Source organism: Calliphora vicina, chromosome 4 (genome assembly GCF_958450345.1).
Source record: "Calliphora vicina chromosome 4, idCalVici1.1, whole genome shotgun sequence".
NCBI lineage: Eukaryota > Metazoa > Arthropoda > Insecta > Diptera > Calliphoridae > Calliphora > Calliphora vicina.
In genome coordinates, this window is record NC_088783.1 from 53,980,293 (window position 1) to 54,001,357 (window position 21,065).

General features: G+C 31.0%; 1 protein-coding gene across 1 annotated transcript; it reads left to right on the forward strand.

Moving 5' to 3' along the window:
* Positions 1 to 534: 534 nt before the first annotated feature.
* On the forward strand, positions 535 to 20,279 carry Moe (Moesin). Its single transcript, XM_065510461.1, has 6 exons — positions 535 to 649; positions 12,210 to 12,389; positions 14,491 to 15,257; positions 15,321 to 15,708; positions 18,275 to 18,487; positions 18,562 to 20,279. The coding sequence occupies exons 1-6, from the start codon at positions 635 to 637 to the stop codon at positions 18,724 to 18,726; spliced, it is 1,728 nt and encodes a 575-aa protein (XP_065366533.1). The 5' UTR covers positions 535 to 634; the 3' UTR covers positions 18,727 to 20,279.
* Positions 20,280 to 21,065: the final 786 nt, after the last annotated feature.

Consider the following 21,065-nt stretch of genomic DNA (forward strand, 5'->3'; position numbering starts at 1 on the left):
TACCATATTTGTGTGTTTTGATTTTTTTTTATTAATAAATGCAAAATTTAACATTTATATTTTCCAATTTACCTTAAATATCATATAAAAACAATATATTTTTTATTAAGAACTTTCAATAACAAGATCTCACCAAATAAGGAGAAAAATCTCATTGAACGTTTTATTTTTTTTTTAATTATTTTTCCGTAACACATATTACAATAATGATGACGGCAACAATCATTTTGAAAAACAATTAAACCTGTTCAGTCTGTCAGTCACATAAAACATCATTTGTTTATTATTTACAAACTGTCAAATTTAACCTCAAACTTTAGATAAAAAAATAACAATGAATCATTTAGCTTGTTGTTTCAATATTATTGAAAACTTTAAATTGTTTTCGTTTGTGAATAAGATAAACTTGATTATTTTTAAGATATGTTTAAATCATTGTTTTTTTATACACTGTTTTTTATTGCATGACATTTCCTATTATGTTTATCTAATACTAATCTCTTGTTTTTTGTTCGTTTTTGTTGTTTTCTTTACAGATATTTTTCCACTAGTGTAAATAAACAAACATTTTGTATTTGTTGAGTTTTTTTTATATAAATATTTATATAATTAATTGTAAAGGATTTGACACAAAATGTCACGCAAAGCGGTAAGTTAATTTAAATGCTTAACTTTTATTTAATTATTTTTACGAATTTATCGGTCATTTTAAAGACAGAGAGATTGTGTGTGTGTGGGTGAGTAAGTGGAGAATGTGCTGTCATTATTGACAAGTCAATGGTAATTAAAACGGTGTTGCCAAAACTTCTTCAGTTAAAAGTGAAGATAAAAAATGCTATATTCTAACAAAATTGTGAAGATTTTTGCACAATTTTGCCAAATAAAATTTCTTTCCATTACTTCAAATGTCAATATGACAATTTTGCAATAAATGTTAATTCCCTTACAAACCAACTTTTCAATACCCTTATGTTTAAACAATTCATTTGCCATGCAATTCATATCATTAAGCAACAATTTCTTATGTAATTGTTTATTTTAAAACAAAATCCATTAAATACCTACTTATTTTATCATTGATTTGGCGCGTGTCTAACAAAACGCACGTAAAATACAAATCAAATAATATCAGCCATATATTTAAATTGTTGTAATAATAGCACTTGTAGACTTGATTTTTAAAAAACCCCCAACAAAAATACGATAAAGTTTATGACGACAATTGTTTCAGTAAATAAAAAATATATACTAACCAACACCAACTCTTCTTTTAATAAATATTAAAACCAAAGACTTTCAAATGACGCTAATATAAATTGCATAGGAGTATAAAAATGTCTAGCGATTTTGATCCTCTAAAATATTATCTTTAAATATTTTGAAAATGTCATTAACATTTATCAATTCCTTATAAATTGTTTTTTATTAATTTATTTAAATTCTTGGAATGGTTTGTTCAAATCATCAAACGTCATAGCATTGACGTCATAAAGATAGATTTGATTAATTTTATATTTCTATTTCTATAATTTTTTTAATTGTCAAGCACTTGTAGCCGTGTTTCTAGTTAAATTTGGTTTTATTTAACGATAAATTATATTTTATTTTGTATTTACGGCTTCTAATAATAAATTTTATACGCCTAATTAATATAATTACAAACACATATAATTTTTAATAATATTACAATAAGAACAGTTTTGTTAAGATCGTTTTCATTTTCAAATGACACTACAAAATTAACAGCAGTTTTTTTGCAGTGTGACATTTACAGTTGTTTACATAAATGTGCAACTTGGCTGCACTATTTCATGTAGACAACAATGCTAACAAGTTGTTTTCCATGGTTGCCGGAAGTAAAATATAACAAATTGTTCCAAGTGCAAATAAAAAAAATTATTGAAAAGAACTAACCTCATTGGATTGTAGAGGTATGTTCGGGGACATTGTGATCCCCAAACTAGGGGAATATTTTCCTCAGCATATTGATACAAAATGTCGTTTAATATGGATCTGTATTCGATTACAATCATAGTATATTTTATGATAAGAATTAGACCCATACCTTGCCCTGAAAAATAGCTCCACACCATAATATTGCCACTGCCAATCTCGACTATCTTATTTGTGTATTTGGACTCCAGACTCTTTCAGTTCTCCACTTACTGCCTCTTAAATTGTATGTGGATTCATCCGAAAAGAAAACATTATTCCATTTCTTTCTCGACCAGTTTAAACGTTCTTTGGCAAATTGTATACGAGCATTAATTTATTCAAAGTACTGTTGTTATTGACATTTTCCCATCTTTTTGGCAACATGTGGAATCCGCGCCAAAAGAACTGCTCATTTTTTGAGGCCAACAACGAATCAAGCCAATATTGGTTATTATGTTCTAAAGTAAAGCGTATCCCAGAGGGAGCATTCTGCACGGATCGAAATAAATAGTAGTCGGACGGGGCACGTTCTAGACTATAAAGCGGGTGAGGCAAAACTTCTCAACCACTTCATTCGAAATACTTTTTAACGGGTATTGCAATATGTGGCTGTGCGTTGCCATGATGGAATATTACGGTTTCATGTCTGGCCGCATATTATGGGCGTTTTTCGGCAAATGATCGCTTTCAACGAATCAGTTGCGTTCGGTATAGGTTCATTGTGATGAATAGGAACATGTTTGCTCCTACCAAATACAGAGCATTTTGCTATAGTGTCGATTCGGCTGGTTGGCCGGGCTTCCAATACGATCTCTTACTATTCTGGTTATCGTAATGGATTTAGTTTTCATTGCAAGTAATGATTCGGTGACAAAATAATTTTCATTCATAGCGTTAAAGCAGCTTTTCAGACATACAACATTGTATTTAAAGGTCTCTCAGCTTCAATTCGTATGGTACCCAATTTCCCAGCCTGGTCGATCAATGTCTTCCGTGTTAAAATCACCACTTCATTGAAATGACACTTGATATTTACAGTTGTTTACACTAATTTACAACTTGGCAGCACTGGCATTTCATATTAAAACAATGCTGACAAGTCTTTTTCTAAGGCTGACTATATGGGCTTTCTAACTTTTTGGTTACATTTTTATAAAAAAATTGTTATGGATAAATACATTCCGCTATATACATAGGTCTTTCCTGGTCACATGTGCCTCTATTGAAATTTGTATAACTATAACTCCATTTCAGATAATAGTTTAACATTTTCTTTTGCACTTGTCTTATGATCAAAACCAAACAAATATTTTGAGTTCCACGTAGTTTGGTTAAATTCCAATATCAAACATTAACTAATTAAATCAATAAACTACTTACTAAACAACCAAATAAAATATATTTGAAATTACTTAAATTCTCTTGAAATAAATCATGACTAAAACAACAAACAATTAACACTAAACAGCACCACCACCACCCATCTACAAGTATAAACATACGTCCACCTTTTATCCATAACCACCCCCACCTAAACTACAATACTTACTTAAAATAATGAGTCATTTCTTTATTGGTTTTATTTTACCTTACCTTAAGTGGAGTGGAATGAATCAATGAATGAATAAATGTAAGAATGAATATAAGTGAGTAGTAGTACGTACCTTGCACCTAAAACAAGGTGATCGAATCGACGACAGTTAAGTCAACAACAAATTTCGCATGTAAACAATTGTGGGTAGTCAGTCAGTCAGTCATGAATTGGCCAATAAATGTTGCATAAACTAGGAGCAGCAAATACTAAAAAAAATAATACATAGAAAAAACTTTAAGGTAAAAGTGATATTGACCTATAAAGATAAGACAGTAGAAATTAATTGTTTAAACAATGTAGGAGTAATTTCTTATTAGTTTATTTAATTAATTTTTAGGATTTTTTCTATGTCATCTTTATAGCTGTAGCTATAGTTATTGTTATGTTAAGTTTGTTATTAAGTTGGTAACAAATTTAATTATGGGTGCGTTTGTAACTGCAGTCACTATAATCTCTTTATTTCATGGTCTTTTCCATTCGCGGAAAATAATTATCAAATCTTTGCATAACTGGGAAATTGCAGAAGTATAAAGAAATTTCGGAAATGTTATAACCAAAATTTTCCGGAAATTTCCAAAAAATAATCCCGATAACATTTAGAGATTTTAATTGCTCGCAATTAGAGATAATAAATGGACGACCTTCGTCTCATTGTGATCCCCCTGCAAATGTTTACGTTTAATTCTAAAATTCGTATGCCAATCCTTGCGACTTTATAAATCTTGTGAACCTAGTGAAGAACCAACCGATATATCTGTCAAAATTTTATTTGATTCTTCAGCGACGCATCTTTGAGACAGTTCAAGTTTCTTCTTTGTCTTGACAACCTCTTCAATAGTTATTACGTGGACAACGCATACGTTCCGATATAGTATGTCTAATCATATAGTTCCCAGAAAATATACCTGTAAGAAGACAAGAGAGTCTTGGTACTTTCCTGTGTCAGAGAGCCAGAGCATTTTATATTTTCTACAAGTGGTAATCGTTGACCACCTGAGTTCCTTCTCTTGTCTTGTTCTTAACCAACGGGATATGGATGTCACTTTGTGGCCACAGTTTCGTCCAAGAACGACCGTTTTTTGCAATTTCATTAGCAATTTAATTTCCTCAAATGCCCAGGACATAGAATCCAGACCCACTATACGAGGTCCGTGAATAAATACAATAGAGAAGACATTTCGCCCTTATTATGTTGAAGACCTTGGTTGATGCAAGACTGTCCTCGTTGATATCAATGGTCCACGCCTCTAGATAATTTTGGAATGTATCCTGATTCCAGATAAAAAACCAAAGCATAATTTCCAATTCCGGTCGTTGTAATAACGATGGGACAGTAGAGAAATTTAAATTGTTTTAATTGACTTTTTGAATTTCCCGGCTCTTAACTGAAAGGGTAACGCTGCTCATGTCAATGGTATCTGTCAGTCGACTCCTGTCAAACTTTTAACAAGCTCAGTCATTTAGTTTGTGGTGTTTGACAGCCATTGATAACAGACTACCTCGTGACTTGAGGAGAAATTTGAAAAAAGTGAATTTTGTCCTCTCATTAAGCATTATCTTTTGCGGAAAAAAACATCACTCAAATTAAGGCTAAGGAACTCCGTCAATTTCAATGGTAAAAAAGTTGTTTACTGCCCAGTTATGATCTTGGCCTATCGGAGATTGAAAGTGCGGGAGATTGTGGAAGCCATAGGCATCTCACATAGCTCAGAGGTTTCAATTTTGAATAATCACTTGGGTATGAAAAAGCTTTCCGCTAGATGGCTACCACGTTTGCTCACAACCGATTGCACAAAAGGATACAAACTAGGGATGCCAATCCCGAAATCCCGATCCCGAAAATCCCGGGATTTTTCGGGATCGGGATTTCCCGAATCCCGGGATTTGTGAAAAAGAATCCCGGGATTTTTCGGGATTAACAAATCCCGAAATATTATGAGATTTTTGATATTTTAGGAAGATTTTTGAAGCACCCAAAATACTTAGAAAGCTAAATTTCAGCATATTTATAATACTAATCTCGCTTCAAATCCAAACGCAGCCAGATTTTTTCATTTGAATCATTTACACAATTTACAGTTTTACGAAATTTATGTTCAAGTTATTTTCTGAAGCGGACTAGGGGCAAATGCAGCCCGATTTCCGCAGTATTCTACAGTATAATTTCAGAGTACTTACAACTTATTTTGTGCAAAATTTTATAAGGATTGCCGCATAATCAAGATATTTATGACTGCTCAAACAGTACTCCGGGGGACAATTGTATGGAGCTAGCGGAAATCATGGACCATTTATTTTAATTTAATGCATTAGTTTTTGATTTGTTATATTTTTACTTAAATATATTAATGAAATTAATTGTTTTTATTGTTGAATTTGATGTTTTTGACGTTTAAGTAAAATCCCGAAGTCCCGAAAAATCCCGAAATCCCGAAAAATCCCGGGATCCCGAAAAATCCCGGGGTCCCGAAAAATCCCGGGATCCCGGGATTTACATTTCTAAAATCCCGAATCCCGGGATTTGTAAAACCCAGTCCCGTTTGGCATCCCTAATACAAACATGTGCAGTTTTCATGGCTACGAAAAGATCCCTCTTCCGAATTTAGCCCCGAGTGACTACATCTTGTTTCAAAACCTGTAGAAATGTCTCGGCGGAAACAGATTTGACTCTAACGATGAAATCATCTCACAAACATTTTCTATTTTGATGACCTCGACAAATTTTAGTTTTTGGAAAGGATAAAAAAATGGAGAAACGTTTGCCATGGAAGAGACTGTGTTTATTTTGAAACTTGATTTTGGAAATCTATAAAACTTGAATAATTTTTTCGGCTTTGGTATTTTCAATTCCTTGCAATAATTGTTTTAGTTCGGTTGCTCGAAATGTTTTATAAAACCGAATACTGAAAAAATCAAACCGAACTGTTCGGTGGGACACTACAGCACTTACTGTATTTTAAAATGTTCTTTTTTTGTTGTCGTTGCTTGTGTGTGATTTTTAGTACAACATTTTGATGTATTTGATTTGACGACTGACTGCACGCTCTGCTTTACTCAGGCGTCAATCAATTTGTTTATAATAGTTAATATTGCTGTTGTTTTTGCTATTTTGTTTAACTATTTTTGTTACCTATATTTTCCATGTTTAATTTATTTTGTGTACATTTTTCATATGAGCGCTCTCTAATGGACGTTAGTCAGTGGTGGCAGCAGAGTTCCTCATATAGACTTACGCTACTCTTGTTGTTATTTTGTTTTGTTTTTCCGATGTTATTTATTTCTAGTAGTTGTTGTTGTTATTTCTGTTGTACTAATTGTAGGTGTGGTATGTGTCCTATTGTTGTTGTGCATTTTCAGTTGTTTTTTTTTTAGTTAAAAAAAAACATTGTTATTTTTGTGAAAAGCGGAGGCATCTACTACAACAAACAGTAAACTGACGCAGGAATTAAATAAAAGTGGAAATTGTAACTATTTTGTTTTTTTTTTGTTTTTGCTTGTTGTTATTGTTGTTTGTTTGTTATTTGTCTTTCTTGTTGTGAAATTACTGCGGCAGGGAAATTATTGTAGTGGCTCAAACTAAAACAAAATGAGTTTCGGTTTAGTTGCTTTCCAACCATCGTTTAATACAAATCAAAGCCGCCCATTTTATAAATTAAAATACTAGTTTAACGATTATTATTTTTTAATTGTAGCGGGTGAAACGTAACAATAGTGACCATTAAGAAATTATTCAAAAATTCTATATCCAGCCAAAAAATGGTTGTGTCGGATAGTCGCTTACGTCTGCGACGTTACAGTGGCAGTCTAAAGACAAAAACGGTTGGTGGCACAAAATAATTATTAAATAAAATCAAGTGAATTTTTATAAAATGTTTTATTAAGAATTTAAAAAAAAAATATAAAAACTAAATTAAAAAATTCAATTTATGTGAAAAATTTGTAATAGAAGCTGAAAACAGGATTTTAAACATTTATTTTAATTTGCTAAGCATTTTAAGAATATAAGTATTTATTAAAAAGTTACTTTTTTTAAATTTCAAATAGACAATGACAAAATGTTAATGTTTAATTTTGTTAAATTTTTATAATACTGTGTTTAAAAAAAATCACTGTAATTTGGAATTTTCAAAAAATAAAAAAATGTGTTTAGTCAGTTTTAAAATATGTTAACGTATCAAGGAAAAGTAGGGAAATTTGTATGGTATTTTTGTTTGAGATCATTAAGTAAAATTAACTCGACATTTTGCATGACGCTCCCCCGAAGAGGAGCAACACAAAACTGCAGTTACAGAACCGTAAATTATTTCAAATTTAACGACGTCCTAAAAATGCTTTTTCAGAAGATAATTCTCCTTTGAAGCCGGATCTCCCTTCTCCATCTTAGCCAAATAAGCTAGAGATTTCCGGATTCCGCTTCTAGCGTTGAGGGGCACTTGGCAACTACTGCCTTCTGACTGTTAGTAGATATCACAATGGCATCTAGCTCCACGTCAGAGAGCAGAGCCATCTCCTTGAACTTTTGAGCGGTACTAGATTCACCAAGAGAGTTTCTCGACAATCCTAGAAGCCCGTCCACATCCAAGACCCTTAGGTAATACCTCCCTCTAAATTACCATCATCCCCCACGGATTCCCCTTCATCAGTACTCACTACCGTATCAGATACTCCTACCACATCCAGTCCTTCGGCACTGCTACCAACCACATTGCCCTTAAAAGTGCATATATAACGTACCACCCATCGGTAAAGCCCCTACGAAACAAGGAGCGAACCTAGTTTGATGGACGAAAGAATATTCTATGTCTTAATAGTAGGGCAGACAACGAATGATATCACGTCCGTCCCAATATCTTGACAAGAAGAGTAACCTTTGGTCGCACATTCTTTTAAAATTTTATGAACTCTTGTGGATATGTACTAAAGAAAAGCTGTACATAAATAAAGGAGATCAGAACCACGAATGCATTAACTTTTGGGTTATTGAAAAGCGCTAAATTGACCCTATGTCTATACCTGATAAATTGTTGTCATAATAAACCTCAAAATTGTTGTCAAGATAAAAAATTATCAGGTATAGTCACCATTTATTAGTATTATTTCTTTGTTATGACAAAATTGTTAGAGCTTTTTCTCGGACAACTTTGTCTTGACAACAAACATCATTAATTGTTATGATAAATATTTGTCAAGTATAGACAGGGGATAAATAACATTTGACGTAAAGCAGTGATGCTAAATATGCTTTTTACACATAAAACTTTCACTATGTTGTAGTGTGGTACGTATCTGCAGCTTAAAAACAATATATCTGTTTTAAAAACCTTATTTATTAAAATAAGGTCTTAAAATCATTTATTTTTAATAAAGGATTCTCTGCAAATATTTTTTTTCCAAAATCTTTTCGAGAAACATTTTAACCACCAAAAAAATGTTTAAAAAATTCTACACTTTTCTAGTCATATTAAATGCCAAACAAATACGTGTAATTAAAAAAACATTATGAGGGTGCATGATTGTAGAATAAATAAGCAAAACAAAATGTGAACTGACAACAACAAATTTGTAAAATAAATAAAATCCAATTATAATTTTTAGGTTAAATGCAGTCAGTCAACAGTCAGGCACAATATAGTATGCACAATGTACAATAAATATGATGAATGTACTACTATTAAAACAACAAAAAACTATTTGTTTATAACGAATTGTGTAATGCCCTTCACCATGATCTTGTTAGTTGTAATAATAAACAGGAACATGGGCTATTTGTTTTTCAATAATTGTGCCCGGTTATAGACACAGTTTAACTATTTAGTTTGTATTACATTTCTAAGAACTATTATCACAATGTCTGGTTATTTTTTAACTTAAACTTTTAGTAAAAATTTAATTTGGAAAATAATTTAATCATCTTCATACATTTTATTTAAGTGCCAATAATTTAACCGGCCAAACTTGTTGCCTGCGGATCTTCTCCTTATTTGTCAAAATGTCTTATAATTTGTAAATGCAGAGCATCACTAAAGCACTGATCTGCAACTTTTTGCATTACCCCTGGCAATTATTGACGTTTGTTATCAAGACAAAGTTGTCCGATTAAAAGCACTACCAATTTTGTCTTAACGAAGCAATAATTCTAATAAATGGAGACTATACCAGATAATATTTTATGTTGGCAACCATTTTGACGTTTATCACGACAAATATTTATCAGGTATAGACAAAGCTGTGATGCCAAGTATGCGATTTCTCTAAATTGTTTATCGGTTAATTGTTACATTTATTTATATGAAAACAAGAGGTTTATCTGTTTTCTCTGAGTTGAGCCCCTTTGTAAGGAGTAAAGACAAATCTGTTAAATTTTAAGGCTTTTGGACATTCAAATTTTTAAAATGAATCTCTTATAGTTCAACTGAGATAAGATCTCAGATTGTAAAAAAGAAGCTTGCTTAAAAATAAAAAGAGTTTTTTAAGATTTTATTTTTATAATCTAGCCTTTATAGAACATTCTTGTATGTGTCATTTCTATTTATTTTTCACTGTAAAATTAACTAAATAATGAATGAAATAAAATCACGTAGTACAGTTACAAAGATGACAGTAGAAATAACACTTTTAATGGCAGAACATAAATGGGTGAAGCCATATTTTAGTTTGAAAATAAAAATAAAACTAAAACCTAAACATTATGAGAGAAGAATTATAATGAAAGAAAAAAAGGCGCATAATCCATCCATGTTGTTCCAATTAAACTTCCGTTTTCTTGTGAATTTCCAGTTTTGCATAAAATTCTCTAGAAAAAGGCAAGAAATATTAAAAAAAAATTTTTGATATACGAAATCTCAATTTGAAGACTAGTTTTGTTTTAATAAAATTTGAAGAGAGATGGAAATTATTTAGAATTTTTTTTAATTATGTTATTTTAGAACTAGTATTATAATCCCCTGTCTATACTTGACGAATATTTATCATAACTGTTTATGATGTTTATTGTCAAGACAACAATTTTGTCATAACGAAGCAATAATACTTGACAACCCTTTTGAAGTTTATCAGGTATAGACATAGAGTAATACTCTTTATTAATTACTCTTCAGTATCAAAACTAATTTTGTATTTATCTTTTGTTTGTTTTTGTTGTCACTTCAAACATTCACCCCTAAACTCACTGTTGCATTTATAGCAACAGTTGCATTATATCGGTTATTTTGTTGTTATTGTTATATATTTACAAACAACAATAATGAAACATGAAATAATCTAACAAGTGAACTATAATATACGGCGGTTGACATAACAATAGAAACTTTTATAAATATGCAATAAATAGGTTAAAATCAAAAGAAAATCTTATGAAATTTGTATTTTTTTTATTATTTCCAAAAATAAGAACATAATTTTGAATATAAACAACAAACTGAAGAGTTCTTATTATGGTATTGACAAAACATTGGAAACTTGGGTAAATTTTTACAAAAACTTTCTGGCCCATTTAGTGATTCAGTATTTTCTTATATAGACCTTGTAATTTATTGAATCAATTAAAGAGTTAATCGTCTCCTTTGAAATATTCTAACATTCCATAACCGCATCTTATAAAGGTTTCTTCGTGGTATTATTTTGAATCCATATTTTGCTCCATGGATATTTGGCTTTGTTGTCGATTCGGCTGGTTGGCAGGGCTTCGCATACGATCTCTTAGGCTTCGGGTTATCGTAATGGATCCATTCCATGATTCAGTGCATAAATTATTTTCTTTTATAGCTTTTCTTCGGAAATACAAAATCCTCTTTCAAGGTCTTTCAGCTTCAATTCGCATGGAACCCAATTTCCATGCTTTTGGATGAATCCTGCTGCATGCAAACATTTTAAAATTGCTGACTGAGTAGCTCCAAATGATTTTGCAAGGTCTTGTTGAGGTTTACAACAATCTTCATGGAGTAATTCCTTAAATTTTTGGTCTTCAAACTTGTTTGGCTGGACTGGGCGATCTTTCTCAAAGTTAATAGCAGTTATAGACGCTGTGCAAAAAAAGTTTGACATAAAGCAGTGATGCTAATTATACTTTTTCTAACGGTAAACTTTTATAATGATGCAATGAAATTTATAAGTTCTTTATGCATACATATCTATTTCTTAACCAGTTAATTTATAAAATTGGTCCCACTGTGCAACACATATAATGCGTACATGTGACACACGATTTGTTTGTAATTTTAGCAAATAAAAACTATTTTAAATAATGATACTACTCTGGCAGTAACAAATAGTTATTGTAAAGTGTTTGTTGACAAACTACCCAACAATAAAAATCAGTAACAACGAATAAAAACGATATTGTCTGTTGCTTCCCTAAAATACAAAAAAAAAGAGACCCACTACCCCACGTGCATGTAAGCGTGACAATGTCCAACTTTCTAATAAAATTCATAGTATGTATGTATTTGTTTTTGTTTAACTTTTTGTTGTTGCTGTGTTTATTTATTTATATGACCAACCATGCAATCAATAATCCAATTCCAAGTCAATCTAATAATCAGCGCCATATCTACACTCAGACACACTTACAAAAACTCGTGCAAACACTGCATACATTATTTTATACAAATTGAGTCTTAACAAATTTCAATTAATTGTTGACTAAATTTAATTTATTTTCTTTTTTTTTCTTAAATTTTAGCTAAATGTCCGTGTTACCACTATGGATGCCGAACTGGAGTTTGCTATCCAGCAAACTACCACCGGCAAACAGCTTTTCGATCAGGTTGTCAAGACAATCGGTCTACGTGAAGTCTGGTTCTTTGGTTTACAATATACCGATTCTAAAGGTGATTCCACATGGATTAAATTATACAAAAAGGTAAATATGCTAAATAATTAATTATAAAGAAGATTATCATACTAGTTAATTATATGTTAGAAAAATATTAACGAATTTATGTGTTGATATTAGTAATTCTAAAGTTATGGGGTTTTTAAAAAAGGGAAGAAAAACGCTGGGATTTTAAATTATTTAAAATATATTGGGGTCCGACCGAAACCGTTTTTTTTTTGGTCGAAACCAAACCAAATTAATATATGGTCGAATATAAGACGATATCGTTACCTTAATATAGAAACTCCCTAACTCGAGTTTTTTTTGTAAGACCAGATTTTCGTTTATTACGATAAATGGTCCGCTAATATACCATATTTAACCAAAATATCTCGACTTAAAAAAAACACGAGTTAGGGTCTTTCTATATTAAGGTTACGATATATTCACCCTTATCGTGGTTGGCGTAAACGTCATACGCCTACGACTGTTCCGTACTAGATTAAAGATAAAATGCAAACTGTTTCTTTAATCTAGTACGAAACTGTCGTTGGCGTATGACGTTTACGCCAACCACGATAAGGTGGATTAAACAAAAAAAAACAAAAAAAAATTATTTTAATTTTAGAGCTTTCTTCAGCTCAATTTTATCTGGATTATTAATTAATGACTTAATAATCCAGATAGATATAGGTCCAAAATCGAGGTTGTCCTGTTTTTTTCCTCATATCTCATCTGTTTGTGGACCGATTTTGCTGATTTTAAACAGGAAACTTCTCGAAAGCATGTCTGAGAGAATTATTGAAGATTTAGATCCCGAATCTGGGGTCTTCAGAAAATTGATTTCAACAGACAGACGGACATGGCTTAATCGACTGCGCTATCTATAAGGATCCAGAATATATATACTTTATAGGGTCGGAAAATGTTGATGAAAATAAATTCGGGTTAAAAAATACTTTTCATGAATGTCGGTACAAATTTTTATCATTAGATATCCATATTGTCTCTGTCAATGACTTAATAATCCAAATATTGATAAAAAAAAAAATTAACTGAAAGGACAATACTGCTCCTATAAACATGCATCTGTCAGTTGACTCCTGTCAAAATTTTAACAAGTTGCGTCATTTAGTTTGTGTTTGACAGCCATTAATGGAGGAGAAAATGGAAAAAGTGAATTTCGTCCGCTCATTGTATGCATTCAATTCTGAAACATATACATAATTTAAATCTCCTATTCGCAACACAATTTTAAAATAAGGAAATATATAGTAGTAATTAATTAAAAAAATTATTCTATATGTTAATAATCATGTTAATTTGTCTTTCCCCAAAAAAAAATCCACAAATATACATGAATAATATAAACCTAAACGAATAATGTCATGTACTTTTATCTATAAATAACATATTCTGACACTTATTAGCCCGAGTCACCGGCCATAAAAACAATAAAATATTTAAAACGTGTTAAAAAGTATGTGGATAAGAAAACAGCCGATGGGCATCAACATCAAAATGATGAAAGTGATGATAGCGATGGTGAAGACATGGTGGGTGGCAAAAAATCTAAAAACAAAAACTCATAAGAAATCAGAAAAATATGAAACAAAATTGCAGCCAGTTTAATAAAGCTATGAAATACATATATAAATGTAGAAAAAGTAGAATATTTTTTTTTAAAAAAAAGTAATAAATTTGTTTTAATGTAATTTCCCCTGTAGCAGCTTCCTTCCTAACTTTTTTTAAATTAATAGGATAATTAAAAACCATAATATCTTATATTTATACATAAATAATAATAAATTTTTTGTATAAATTTTTAATGCAAACAGACTGGATCAATGCCATTTTCAACATGGGTAAATGAAACGATTAAAAATATTTTAATTTCGAATATGATTTTGGTTGTTTTTAAATTTTTATTTATTTTTAATTTGTTTTAAGTATTTTTTTCCAATATTTCTGATCATAAGTTGGCATCTCATAACTGGCAATTTAACCAAATTTTAGCAAAGAAATTGTTAAATGTCTTCGACTTATATTTGAAGTCATTATCTCCATTTGTCAAGAGTTGTCCACATAATGATCATCTTTAGTATTATCTTAATTATCTTATTTTTTTTATTATTTTCCTCAACAGGTTATGAACCAAGATGTTAAAAAGGAAAATCCCTTACAATTCAGATTCCGTGCTAAATTCTATCCTGAAGATGTGGCCGAAGAATTGATTCAGGATATCACACTACGTCTCTTCTACTTACAAGTTAAGAATGCCATACTATCAGATGAAATCTATTGTCCTCCTGAAACCTCAGTCCTACTGGCCTCGTATGCCGTGCAGGCTCGTCACGGCGATCACAATAAATCCCTACACACAGCCGGTTTCTTGGCCAATGATCGCCTATTGCCTCAACGTGTCATCGATCAGCACAAAATGTCCAAGGAGGAATGGGAACAATCGATAATGACCTGGTGGCAGGAACACCGTGGTATGTTGCGCGAGGATGCCATGATGGAATATTTGAAAATTGCTCAGGATCTGGAAATGTATGGTGTCAATTACTTTGAAATCAAAAACAAAAAGGGCACCGATTTGTGGTTGGGTGTCGATGCTCTCGGCTTGAATATCTACGAGCAAGAGGATAAGCTGACACCGAAAATCGGTTTCCCCTGGTCTGAAATTCGTAATATTTCGTTTTCGGACAAGAAGTTCATCATTAAGCCCATCGATAAGAAAGCACCCGACTTTGTGTTCTTTGCACCACGTGTGAGGATCAACAAACGTATCTTGGCCTTGTGCATGGGTAACCATGAGTTGTATATGCGCCGCCGTAAGCCCGACACCATTGATGTGCAACAAATGAAGGCCCAGGCTCGTGAGGAAAAGAATGCCAAGCAACAAGAGCGGTAGGACATTTAAAATTTATTTCTTTTTCGCTTTTTTTTATTAATTTATTTTTATCTTTCCAGTGAAAAACTCCAATTGGCTTTAGCTGCCCGTGAACGTGCCGAAAAGAAACAACAGGAGTACGAAGATCGCCTCAAGCAAATGCAAGAGGAAATGGAACGTTCTCAAAAGGACTTAATGGAAGCCCAAGAGATGATCCGTCGTCTCGAAGAGCAATTGAAACAATTGCAAGCCGCCAAGGATGAATTGGAATTGCGCCAAAAGGAATTGCAAGCCATGTTGAATCGTCTCGAAGAGGCCAAACACATGGAAGCCGCCGAAAAGGCTAAACTCGAAGAGGAAATTATGGCCAAACAAATGGAAGTGCAACGCATCCAAGATGAGGTCAATGCCAAGGATGAAGAAACCAAACGTCTGCAAGATGAAGTTGAAGAAGCCAGACGTAAACAGGCAAGTGTTTATTTATATTTTACATATATTTTTTTTCAATATTTCCCTGGAGATTTTTAATAATGTTGTAAGATACATAATGAGTTATAAAATATTATACAATATCTGACATTCAGTGTACCGTTTGAACGCACTGAGAGTGAATTTTGTTGAACATTTTTTACATTAAAAATCACTGGGGTGCATTGGGTGCCCCGATAGACTAGACGATAGTGTGCTGGACTATCAATCCAAGCGTTGCGGCTTCGATTCGTGCCTTAGACTCAGGGTGTTTCTGCAGACAAGCAAAACGATACGCAGTTTGTGTTTTTTTTTTAAAAAAAACTTATTGAAAAAGTTTATTTCTGCAAACGTTTAAGTTTACATCCATTATACGATTTTCAAATTATCCGATTTTTTATAATGTTTCAATCGCCCTAGTTTATTAAACTGTGTATTATTTAAATTACACTTAATTTGCAAAAACTGTGAGAACAAATGCAGCTTCATTTAATGTACAATATGTTCTATAAAAAGAACTAATTAGATCATCGTCAACATTATGTATAGAAACATTTAAATTAAGGTGATATTTATATGCCCAATGGGTAAAAAATAAATGATGATTCAGTGTTGAATGGTACTTAAATAAAATGTATGGAATGGTACAGAAATCTTCAAGTAATAATTACTTTTTATATTGGGCGTCATATGAGGGAAGTTTTGCTTTACATCTTTAATTTGAAAAAAGTACCTCTGAAGCGCACCGATTGCACGAAGATTATGGTGAATGTGTTCCATGTTGTTGTTATAGCAACAGTGATTGTTGAGTTGACAGCCCTTGGCCGAGTGAACTTTGTTCCATCATTTTCAACGGTTTATGCGATTTAGTGGTGGTGATTTTGATACGGACTACAAAGATCGCAGGTCAACCAAAAAAGTTTGAAGAACAAGAATTGGAGACATTACTCCATGAAGATTGTTGTAAAACTCAACAAGAACTTTGGGAACTACTCAAGCAGCAATTTCAAAACGTTTGCGAGCAGCAGAATTCATCCAAAAGCAGGTGAATTTGTACAAGACGAGTTGAAAGACGATTTAGCATGTCCGAAATTATGCTTGAACTCTATAAAAGAAAACAAATTTTGCACCGAATCATTACATTCGATTAGAAATGGATCCATTACGATAATTTGAAGCATACGAGATCGTATGTGATGCACGGCCAAACCAGCCGAATCGACACCAAAGCCAAATATCCATGGTAAGGTGGGAATATTTGGTCCTATCAGTTATGAGCTGCTGATATCTGACTAAACCATCACAGCGAACCTGTACTGAACGCAACCGATTCGTTTGAAGCGAGCATTGGCCGAAAAACGCCCAGAATATGCGGCCAGACATGAAACCGTAATATTAGATCATGACAACGCTCGGCCACATGTTGCAATACCTATTAAAAACTATTTATAATGAATTAGTTAGCCTCACCCGCCTTATAGTCCAGACCGTGCCCCGTCCGACTACTATTTGTTTCGATCGATGCAGAACGGTCTCTCTGGGGTACGCTACACTTCAGAACAGAGTATTCGAAATTGGCTTGAATCGTTCTTGGCCTCAAAAGATGAGCAGTTCTTTTGACTCAGAATCCATATATTGCCAGAAAGATGTGAAAAGGTCAAAATAAATGCTAAAAATTTTAAAAAATCTGGTATTTTTATGTTATACACCCAAAAGTTTTCACAACCATTGGACTTTGGCTTTGGAAACATACGATGCACTCAATATTTTTTTAGTATTTTGTGTAACAGGACAACTTTACACATTTCTATAGACTTCAAATGATTTTTTTCTACAGCTTCCATTAAATATCGTATGTATAGCAGTATTTTCTATAGAAAATCTTGTATTTTTAATAGAAAGTCTTTATATGACAGTGTTTTCATAGAAAACTCCAGTATAATAGTATTTGCTATATAAATTTTTCATTATAACAGTAGTTTCTGTGGTTATTCTTCAATATATCTATAATTTCTATAGAAAACCTTTAATATAACAATAACTTCTATAGAAGATCTTTAGTATAACAGTACATTATATAGAAATTCTTCTGTTTTACAGTATTTTTATAAACTATTGGAATGGAAAAAAGTACTATTTCAGTATTACTATGATACCAATTTCAGAAACAAAGATGGTTTAGTTCTCTCTCTTCTTAAAACCACAAAAAAATAAGCATTTTTTGTGTTGAGGTCTAAATTTAACAATGTTTTTGCCAAACCAAAAGTACTTATTTAAAAAAGTATTTCCCAGAACTATACAACAATTAAAAATAAAAAAATCATCATCTCTTGCATAGAAACCACCAATAAGCTAGAGCTTTTGAAAAAAAGTATGATTTAGTATAACATGAACTGTTTTAATTGAAAAAGCCTCAATAAAAATGTCAATGTATTCTCTGAAAGAATTGTTTTGTGCTAAAGCGGTAAAGTGAAATGCAAACAATATTATTTTTAAACAAATTACATAAATATTTATTATAAAAATATAACTAATAAGCTTTTTCTATATTTCTTTTCATTTGCAGGCTGAAGCTGCTGCCGCTTTATTGGCTGCCTCCACTACACCCCAACATCATCATGTGGCCGAAGATGAAAACGAAAATGAGGAAGAGCTTACAAATGGTGATGCTGGCGGTGATGTATCACGTGATTTAGATACTGATGAACATATCAAAGACCCCATCGAGGATAGACGTACATTGGCCGAGCGCAACGAACGTTTACACGATCAATTGAAGGTAAGTTGTTAGATTTGTTGAAATTTTAATGACATTTCAAATTCATGTTATAAATGTATTAATTAATATTGCAGGCCTTAAAACAAGATTTGGCTCAATCCCGGGATGAAACAAAAGAAACCCAAAATGATAAGATTCATCGTGAAAATGTGCGCCAAGGACGTGATAAATACAAGACATTACGTGAAATTCGTAAAGGCAATACAAAACGTCGTGTTGATCAATTCGAAAACATGTAAATTGTTCATCCTGCTTCGCGTATTAACAACAATTTAAGCTTGTTCATTAACAACAAAAAAAAACACCTAATTTGAAAATTAACATAATAGGTCAGCCAATTTAAATTAAAAAATCAAAACAAACAAGTCTTAAACAACATGAAAATTATAAAAAAAAGAAAACAAAAACAAATCCCCAACACTACCATGTTTATTATTATTATTTTTTAAATAATTTTTTTTTTCAGTTTTAAATAATAAAATATTAAAAAAAAAACAAAATGAAATATGAATTATTATAAAATTCATCATTTCTTTATTCGTAAACTTATGAAAACTATTATAAAAATATAACAAAAACAACAACAACAACATCAATTAAGACCATTTATTATTTTTAAATTAAAATATTTAAAAAAGAGCATAATTAGTAAAACAACAGGAAAAGCTTAAAATTAAACTGAAAATTTAAGTCTTCAAAACATAAAATGTCGCAAAAGAAACGCTTAAATTTATATAAAAATTATAATATAATTTAAACATTATTTTGTTTTATATATTTTTGCATTTCATTTTTATAAAACTTTCTATTATTTTTAAATTTTTTTCCATCATCAAAAAAAAATCAACTAAAAGTAATTTTAAGAAAGTTTTTAAACATCCCTAAAAAAAAGAAAACAAAACAAACAACTTAATTTAATAAAATATTATTTTTTTTGTTTAAAATTTATTTTTTCTCTTTCCTCCCTGTACTAACATAACAACTGTTTCATCCTGCCTTGATTAATTAACAAGAAAATTCCTATAAAAAAAAAATAATTTACATGAACTGCAACTTTCTTCATGTAAAATTTCATTTTCTCTGGACCATTGAATTATAAAATCCGTCTGTAACTCTTCTCTGTATTGAAACAAACAAAGAAAAATAACAAACAACATTTAACTACTACTATTTTTATTATTATTATATTATTATTATTAATAAATTCATCTTAATTATGTTTATTAATTATAATTATTAAATATAAATAGATTTTTTTGTGAGAAGTTAAATTTAAAAAACGAAGAAAATATTAATTATTTATACTTTAAGGTATAGTTGATGCTTCTTTTTAATAATTATATTATTTTTTTTTTTCTTTATATTAAATTAAACAACAAAAACCCTTTAAATAAAGTTTATTAAAACAAAATAATAATAAAAAAAACCATTACTTTTTATAAATTTGACTCCTTGCTTCATGTATTTTTTTTTTTTTTAATTTATGAAAATCCTTCAAAATTATCTTTTTTATATATTTGTAAAGCATTTTTTACATTTTCCCTTATTAAGTAATTAATCTTTTTTCCAAAATTTTATTTTTCTTAAAATAAAACCAAGTATTTAATAATTTTAAATTTTTTAAATATACATTTCTTGTCGTCTTATTTTTTTTATTAATTATAGCAACGAGTTTTTAATTAAATTAAATTGAATATACATAGAAATATATATAAAAATAAAAAAAAAACAAAAAAAAATAATATAAAAATATATATATTTTGTAAAACTACAAAACAAACAAAAAAAATAATGTTTTATTTATGGAAAAGATAGGAATTAAGGTTATTTCTTAGATGGCCGTTAGTGTTTTTTATTGGGAGTATGACTTAAAAATGCGGGAAGCTAAACATTAAACAAAAAATATAAATTTATTCAAAGTATTGGCCATTGTTAGTTATGGCCTTTTTCCATCTTTCTGGCAACATATGCACCCCTATCGGCAATAACATGTGAAATTTTGTTCCCATGAAATATTCATTTCCGTCGAAGGGAAAATTGCTATCGGGAATATCATGATGAACTTTACATTCACAATAGTTGATTTTGTTCGTAACAGCTGTTTATTGTTTACAAAATTCCATCTAAAAATTTCACAAGGGGAATTTTTTTCACGTGAACAAAGTTGATGAACGAAAAAAGGAAAAGGGAAAATATTTCATGTGAAATGTTGATTCGCGATAGGGGTGATGGATTCCGCGCCAAAAGAACTACTCATCTTTTGAGGCCAAGAACGAATCAAGCCAATTTCGAATACTCAGTTCTGAAGTAAAGCGTATCCCAGAGAGAGTCTTCTGCATCAATCGAAACAAATAGTAGTCGGACAGGACAATTCATTCTAAATACTTCTTACAGGCAAATATTCGCTTCAAACGAATCAGTTGCGTTCGGTACAGGGGCCAAATTAACGCATTCGATAACGATTAAAATTTATCGAAATTTTCTTATTTAAAAATTCGATATCGAGCAAGAAATTTATTTATATTATAATTTCGATATCGTAATCATTTTTCGGTGCGATATTGTAAAATGTTGTAAA